This window comes from Oryzias melastigma, linkage group LG8, assembly GCF_002922805.2.
Source record: "Oryzias melastigma strain HK-1 linkage group LG8, ASM292280v2, whole genome shotgun sequence".
NCBI lineage: Eukaryota > Metazoa > Chordata > Actinopteri > Beloniformes > Adrianichthyidae > Oryzias > Oryzias melastigma.
Genome location: NC_050519.1, coordinates 5,973,996 through 5,982,508, shown reverse-complemented (window position 1 = coordinate 5,982,508; position 8,513 = coordinate 5,973,996). Strand labels below are relative to the sequence as shown.

Sequence of the window (8,513 nt, the reverse complement as noted above, 5' to 3'; positions counted from 1 at the left end):
ATTCTATCCTATTAAAGTGCAATCTATTCTATCCTAGTCAAGTCTAGTCTATTTTATCCTAGTCTATTCTGTTCTAGTCAAGTCTAGTCTATTTTGTCCTAGTCAAGTATATTCTATTCTAGTCGAGTCAATTCTAGTCTAGGTATGGTTGTCAAGTTTTATCTATTATATCTTAGTCAATTATATTATATTCTCGTCAAGTCTAGTCTAGTCTGGTCTAACATAGTCAAGTCTAGTCAATTTTATCCTAGTCTATTCTGTTCTTGTCAAGTCTAGTCTATTTTATCCTTGTCTATTCAATCCTAGTCAAGTGTAATCCATTACATTCTGGACTATTATATTTAAGTCTAGTCTATTTTATCCCAGTCTATTCTGTCATGGTCAAATCTACTCTATTTTGTCCTAGTCAAGTATATTCTATTCTAGTCAAGTCAATTCTAGTCTAGGTATGGTAGTCAAGTCTTATCTATTATATCCTAGTCAATTGTATCCTAGTCAAGTATATTATATTCTAGTCAAGTCTAGTTTAGTCTGGTCTAACCTAGTCAAGTCTAGTCTATTTCATACTATTTTATTTTAGCTGAGTCTGGTCTATTTTGTTTTAGTCAAGTATATTCTATTCTAGTCAAGTCTAGTCTAATCTAGTCTATCCCAGTCAAGTGTAGTCTATTCTATTCAAGTCTATTATATCCTAGTCTATCCTTTCTTAGTCGACTCTATTCAAGTCAAGTCCACTCTATCCTACTCAAGTCTATTCTTTTGCATCGTATTCTATTATATTCTAGTAATGTCGAGTTTATTCTTTACTTATCATCTAGTCAGTGCTTTTTTTATCCTGTTGTGTTCAATTCTATTCAATTCTAGTCTAGTCTATTATACCCTAGTCTGTTCTATTTAAGTCAAATCCACTCTATCCTACTCAAGTCTATTTGTTTACATCTTATTCTATTCTATTCTATTCTATTCTATTCTATTCTATTCTATTCTATTCTATTCTATTCTATTCTATTCTATTCTATTCAAGTCAGGTTGGGTCCATTCTATCCTAATCTAGTCTATGCTATTGAATGCTGTTGTATTCTATCTTTTTCCATTCTGGTCTAGTTCAGTCTATCCTAGTCAAATCTAGTCAAGCTGATAGTCGGGTCTCAAAGACTCGTTTAAAGGAGTCATGTTGATGACGGATGCATGAGCGGGTCATCGGTGCCGTCATTTACCTTCCTCTTCGAATGTTCCTGCATCCCGAGAGAACAGCAAGGAAAGAGACAAGAGGTAGCATTCATAAATACAGTCAGAGCTTCAGAGCTTGTAGAAAATGCAAGAAATAAAAAATAGATATTGTAAAATCAGCTTCAACAGTAAAAAAAGTCGATTTTACAGTTTTAAAACATGTCAGACTGCAGGAGAACTCTTGAATCAGCTGTTATAGTACGTAGTTCCCATGTTGATGTGTTGGGGACGATCACAAGCACCAGGACGGTGGCACTTTGCCCCGAAAACTGCCCGCTCACAGCTCATGCACGCATGCAGAGACACCCAGCTCCGCCCTGAAAGGACCGACTGCACCTCACAACTGTAACTGGCTCTTTAGAAGACAACTATTTACCATCAGACAGAAGTAAATAAAGAAATCCCATAAGTGCAACAGCAGTCCTTTTAGGTCAGTGTCAAACAATAGCAAGCATGCAGAGGTGGAGATTTCAGGATGATTCCTACATGAGGAGGAAAATATGGAAGCTAATGAGGAGAATAATAAAAAGTTCAGCCACTTAAAAAAAAGATGTTATTCTGAGGAAAAAAAGAAACAAAAGTATGGGGAACTTCCAGATGTGGCACCAGTGGATTAAATCAGGTCAGATCTAGTAGATTCTGGCAGAGAAGAGCCCTGTCATTCCAGCGGGACGCTTGGCTTTTCGGGGAGGGACGGTGCAGGACCAAAGATTTGAAGCAATTTGAATTTGAAGCCAAAAGCTGGACGCCCCACTTCCCCTCCCCAGAGCTGAGCGGTGAGATTGATCTGTTAGAGGGGTGATAGTGGGAGGGGTGGACGCGGGGGTCCTTCAGGTAGAAGCAGACAGGTACACAGAGGCATGCCAGAACTCTTACTTAAATCCCCATCCTGTTCCCCCTAGGACTATAGCTGCCAGGAGAATAGCACCTGCGATGGAGCCTATTATGATATTGGTGCCACTGGGACCTGCGCAGAGGAAGGAGGAGGGGAGGGGGGGTACGGAGGAGGGGCAGAAACAAAAAACAACACCACTAAAAAACACACGTCAGAGGACAGCATCAACACCGTACGGTAACGACATCCAGTAGAGAAAGAGAGAGGCACATGAGATACCTGCAGACAGAGAGATGAGGAGGAGGAGGAGCACGTGGGATGAAGATGGGAGGACATTCGGGTGGGGAGGAGGAGACAACGGTGACATAAAGAAAAGGAGAGAGCGTTGTATTACTTTGTTCTCATTCCCCCTCTCCTGCTCTTTCAGCGGGACACCCTCTTGCTCAGGGTGGCTTTTTGGCTCTATAAGAGCAGCTGCTCAAATGTTCTGTGCCATTGGCAGACTGCAAGAAAGTAAGGAAGACGCTTCAAAATGACAAGATTTTCAGTACCTCACACACACATATAAAGATTTACTGACATGCCACAAAAACGGACACAGTGGTGAGAAAAACAAAGCTACTTCCTGTAGTCGAAATCACGTGTCAAAGTCGAGGTCCAGGGGCCAGATCCGGCCCTCCAGACCGTTTTATTTTATTGTTATTTATTGTCCAATGTTATCTTGTGCTTATTTCTAAATTTGACAAAATATATTTTTATGGAAAATATTTAAGTTATTTAAGGTTTAGGTTGATTCATTCTGGAATAATATTCCTGCCTTTTTATTATTCATAATTATGTTAAAAAGTTACAGTTTTAATGTTTTAAAAATTGGTATTCTGCTAGCTTTTTGGACTATTTGGCATTTACTGAGATTTTTTTTAGGCAATTTTGGCATTTATCTAATATTTTAGCTACATGCTAGCTGTTTTGGCTAATTTAGGCTTTTCTTTTTAAAAATCTTTAACCTATTTTGGAGTTTAGCTAATATTTCAGCCACAAGCTAGCTTTTTTTTTAGCAAATTAAGGCTTTTTGAAAACAATTTTAGGCAATTTGTAGTTTAACTAATATTTCTGGTACATGCTAGCTGTTTTGGCTAATTTAGGCTTTTTTAAAAAAAACTTTTTTCAACTGTTTTGGAGTTAGGCTAATATTTACATGCTAACTGTTTTGGTTAATTTATGCTTTTTTCAGTTTTTTAGGCTCTTTTGAAGCTTAGATATTTTTTCAGCCACATGCTAGCTTTTTTGGCTAATTAAGGCTTTTTGAAAAAGTTTTTTAGGCTATTTGGAGTTTAGCTAATAGTTCAGCTACATGCTAGCTGTTTTGGCTAATTTAGACTTTTCTTTTTAAAATGTCTGGGCTATTTTGGAATTTAGCTGATATTTCAGCCACATGCTAGCTTTTTTGCTAATTAAGGCTTTTTGAAAAAGTTTTTTAGGCTATTTGGAGTTTAGCTAATAGTTCAGCTACATGTTAGCTGTTTTGGCTAATTTAGACTTTTCTTTTTAAAATGTCTGGGCTATTTTGGAGTTTAGCCAATATTTCAGCTACATGTTAGCTGTTTTGGCTAATTAAGGCTTTTTTTCATTTTTTAGGCTATTTTGGAGTTTAGCTGATATTTCAGCCACATGCTAGCTTTTTTGCTAATTAAGGCTTTTTGTAAAAGTTTTTTAGGCTGTTTGAAGTTCAGCTAATATTTCGGCTACATGGTAGCTGTTTTGGCTAATTTAGGCTTTTTTAAAAAAAGTTTTATCAACTGTTTTGGAGTTAGGCTAATATTTACATGCTAGCTGTTTTGGTTAATCTAGGCTTTTTTTCAGTTTTTTGGGCTATTTTGAAGCAACACGCTAGCTGTTTTGGCTAACCAATGTTTTTTTAATAGTTTTTTAGGCTACTTTAATATTTAGCTAATATTTTTAGCTGGCTATCAACTTCAGCGTTTTCAGCTATTAGCTTCAGTGATTTCAGCTATCAGCACTAGCATCTTCAAATTCTATTGACGGCCAAATTCAGCTTACAGCTTTCACTCTAGCATTATCACAGGTAATGCTATATATCTAGTTCATAATTATGTTAAAAAGTTACCAATTTAAAGTTTTAAAAATGTGTTCAACAATTGTTTGTCCTGTTCATCCTGCTACCTAAGATTTGCTTTGGATTTTGGCCCCTTGTGCGATTGAGTTTGACACCCCTTGTCTAGATCCTTGTGAGCTATTGTTGATTGATGTCTGATGGCTTTGACTCTGAGTTTAAAAGTTTTCTTTCTGTTGTAATCAATATCCTTGCTTTGTCTAAACCTTCTGAAGCAGAAAGCTTCACTTCATTTTTTGGCGTATAAGTTGCGTTTTTGGCTGTTTGGTCAGAGAAAGTGGCGTGTACTTGTATAGCGCTTTACTACCTTCCTCAAAGGCCCAAAGCGCTTTACAGTCTCAGTACTATTCATCCATGCACACACATTCACACACTGATGGCGGTTCTTATATTATCTGCCCCTATCGCTAAATCAACAAAAGTATTGTAAATGGCAGAATTTTTAGCTTTTATATTCAATATATATATATATTTTTTTACAAACTTCTTTTCCTTTAAATACATAATGGAATTGTATTGAAAGAGTTCTCAGCTTGCTTTTCCCAGTGATAAAAGTTGTTAAGAAATAATTGAAAATAAGAATTATTTGTGCATAAATGATTGTCAAGACACACTCATACCACTCCAACACCAAAACCAAGACTGAAGAGGAAGAAAAGAAACACGAAAGCGGTCCACGTTCAGGTGAACTGTCCTAGGTTGTGCCCACAGCGAAGCATCAGCTTCAGTACATGAAGAAGCTACAGCGGTGATGATTAAAGACCATGAGGGGGATATGAGAGAGAGAGAGACGTGGTGAGGCTGAGAGGAGCTATGGACCTTTCTTCTCTGGGCCTGATGGGACCGTGGGTTCTGGGATGGGATCGAACACGCTGCAGTCCTTCCCCGTGTAGTCCCTGTCACAGATGCATTTCACCTCGTTGCTGCAGGTCTGCAAGGGAGACGAGAAGATTTTAACATCGGCTGTTTAAACTTGGAGTACTGGGTCAATACGGTTTCACAAAAGATTCTGGTCAGTTTCATACATTGTGGATCAAATATTGCACAAAACTATTTTAGAGTTATTAGGATCAAGTTTTTGATAGATATTATTGCTATACCAGTTAGGGCTGGGTATCGGTTATAATTTCCAAAAATGATTCGATTCGATTCACAAGAGCCTGAATTGATTCGTTTCCGATGTTTTTTCCAATTCTTTAGATTTTAAGTTTACAAATTTATACACATTTGTTTAGAAATACATTAAAAATCAATTATTTAATTTTAATATATTTATATTAATATCATACAGTTCACATATTGTCAAATTTATTGATAAAATTAACATTGTAAACATTGCCGCTTCTCCTGGAGGGTTTTTCAGTTTGGCCACTAGGTGGCGATCGCGCTGTAGAAGTACACTTTGTCCGAGAAGAAGACAACAGTATGAGGGGAAAAAACGAAGTTTTAGACCACAAATAGTTACTTTAAAAATTATTTCCGTTAAAAGAGTTTGCCTGTAAGTAAATAAAGATGTTGATTTAGTCAAAAATGTATTTTTGTGGTCAACTGAGCGTTAGCATTAGCCGTCCTATAGAAAATTCTATTGAACGTTAGCATCAAGCTAGCGGATTTTAGCTTTGTGTGCTTAATCGATTTGTATCTTTTGTGAATCAATTATTGATCTATTAAGCTTAAATCGATTCATGGATTTTTTTCAACCCAGCCCAAATACCAGTAGCAAAAATATGAATAAAAATGTGATATATTCATTTTTTTATGTTGTCAAAAAAGTAGAAAACACACTAAACTTTTCTTTTTAAAACATACAATTCCTGTTTTACCAAATTATGTAGTTATCGCATGCAATGGAACTTTTCTAGTTCATATTGTTGTTCATGTTTGAAAAAGAGTTTATTTGTGACAGAAAATATGCTTATCAGGCCACAAACTCTCTACTTTGCTCTGTAGCGGGAAAGGGGGCGGGGTTACACACAGTATTTTCTGCAGAAACTTTTACACAAAATGTGATCGGAGTGGGGTTTTAAAGGTGAAATAAAATGTTAATGTGGATGTTTTTACCCCATGGTCAAAACAGATTCCTCCAAACTTCGAGCCGGGACACGTGCTGAGGTTGAAGGCCGCCACAGGGAGGCAGCGTCTCTCCAGACACATCATGTTGGGCCCACATGGGGTGCCGTCTTCCACATAACCCAAGTCTGAGCCGTCCTCAAGAAGAGCATGGCCGCCTCTGAACAAAACAGTGGGAGAAGTCATCACTGAGAAACCTAACTGAAGGGGGTAGATGTTCTGGAAGTGACGACCCACCTGCAGTCCAGGTACTTGTTCTGATGGTACAGGGTGAAGCTGGTCACCTCGCCCTGCAGATCTCCGAACTTGGGCTTCGTGGTGGCGTTGGCACAGAACAGGAAACCACATAACACATCCCTGAGGGATCAAACACTCTGGTTATCTTGTCGCACAGGAGTTGGGAGCAGCAGATTAAAGCGTTGACATGAACTCACGGCTTGTTGCACTGCAGCCAGCCCTGTCCCCCCGGACCCTGACCACAGTTCCCTTTCTCCGTCCCCTCGGCGTTCAGCTTCTCGTAACAAAACCTGTCCGCCGAATCTAAAAAGGCAATAAATACGATAAAACATCTGACAAGTCCTGCTGGAAGATGTGGTTTCACAATACATACTGAAGCCCCAGAGTCCTTTGCACTGTCCGTCACGAGTCCGGCATCGCCCGCCGTAACATCGTCCCTGCCGAGGTCAAAGGGAGGCGTTCAAGCACAAACAGCTTCAGCAGCGAACTGGACAACATGCAGGAAAGCAGGCCTAACCTGACTGTTGTCACACATGTAGCCGTCCAGCTTGTGGACGTTGTGAGGACACTGCAAGAGAATCAGAACATCACATGACGGATGCTTTGTGGGACGCCATCAGGCGCATTTGGCCGCAGAAAGCCTCACCTGGCTGGAGTCTCCGGTGCAGGTTTCTGGGATGTCACAGTCGTTCACGGCTCCTCGACACACAACTCCTCTCTGCTCGTACTGAGATGGAAATGGAAATCAAACACATTTAAGTCAACGTTTTCAGTTCCTTTAAATGGTTTCTGAAACCGATAAAACTCTGAGTTTGCGAACTCTGAGTCAGTCAACTCTGAGTTAGTCAACTCTGAGTCAGTCAACTCTGAGTCAGTCAACTCTGAGTGCAGGTTTGAACTCTGAATTTCCTTCTTGGACCAACAGAATGATAAATACTAAACTATGAAAACTATAATAAACTATAATAAATATTATTTATTTAAAAAAAAAAGCAAAATATCTCAAATGAATTTGGTGAAGTCCATTTCAACAAAAATTTTAGTGATTTATATCTTTAAAAAGTTAAACTTATCAAACATGTTTAATAACCTTCATTAGTCCGGGCAAAGACATGGTTAGTTAAAATGATTTTTCCCTTTTTACAAGTTTTCCAAATAAAAATGAGACAAAAATCTTTCACACCAACCTTTATAAACTAACATAAAATATATAAATATTAGTTTATTGCTGGTTAAACATTTACATCACTGCAGCTTTTTTGGCTCTGGTGTTTATTATTGACATGATTTTGATTTTTTTTCCTTCACTTTTACATTTTTCATATTTTTCTTGCATTCCACTTTGATTCTTGTGACAATTAAATGTTCCCAAAGCTGGATCAATAAAGTTTAACTCATCTTATTTGATCTTAATCAAACTTTTCAGTTGTAAAAATGTTATTTTTTAAATAAACGCTGGAGTGAATGCTGGAAAATTAACACCTAGTTCTAAAACGATATTACCTGCAGGGAAAAGTCAACAGTGATATAATAGACGTGCAAATTTTACTTTTTAACGGAGGCAGATTTATCCTTTTTTTAAAATCTTCATAAAAAAACACAAATGATTTGAATTTGTGAAAATCTAAAATTTCTCAGAACTTTGTGAGTTCCTTCATAATACATGTAAATTAAAAGAAAAAAAAAATTGGTTAAAAAAAAGGAAACTTTGACCCATCTGAGTTTATCTCAACACAAACGTTTTGATTATTTATTGAAAATATTAACAAAATAAAAGTAAATTATTAAAATCACTATATAAAGTAATGCTGTGGATTTTTAAACCTTGTTAAACAAATCTATGATTGATTTTATTCATCTACTAGTCAACAAATTAATAAAAAAAACATATTTGTTGATTTTTTTGTTGAATTTACATTTTTGTACGGTGGCCCTGAAGTCCAAATCACATCAGCAAATCAATTGACGCAAAAACAGTTTAAGGATCACTACGACAATGAAAATAAA

General features: G+C 37.3%; 1 protein-coding gene across 8 annotated transcripts in view; it reads right to left on the bottom strand.

The window, feature by feature from the left end:
- LOC112146969 (disintegrin and metalloproteinase domain-containing protein 11) overlaps positions 1-8,513 on the bottom strand; it is a 35,517-nt gene that overhangs the window by 6,103 nt on the left and 20,901 nt on the right. For 3 of the 8 annotated variants that reach the window (XR_004948314.1, XM_036213171.1, XM_036213172.1), the window contains 2 exons: positions 5,019-5,130; positions 1,218-1,235 (listed from right to left, as the gene is read on the bottom strand). Coding sequence is in view for 5 of the 8 variants with exons in the window: in XM_036213171.1 (XP_036069064.1) it covers positions 1,218-1,235; positions 5,019-5,130 (130 nt within the window). In the remaining 3 variants the exon portion in view is untranslated. Of the gene's footprint in view, positions 1-1,217; positions 1,236-2,106; positions 2,198-2,459; positions 2,569-5,018; positions 5,131-8,513 lie in introns of those variants that run through there. The other 5 variants (XR_002919351.2, XR_002919350.2, XM_024273074.2 and 2 more) reach the window with 5 other exon arrangements.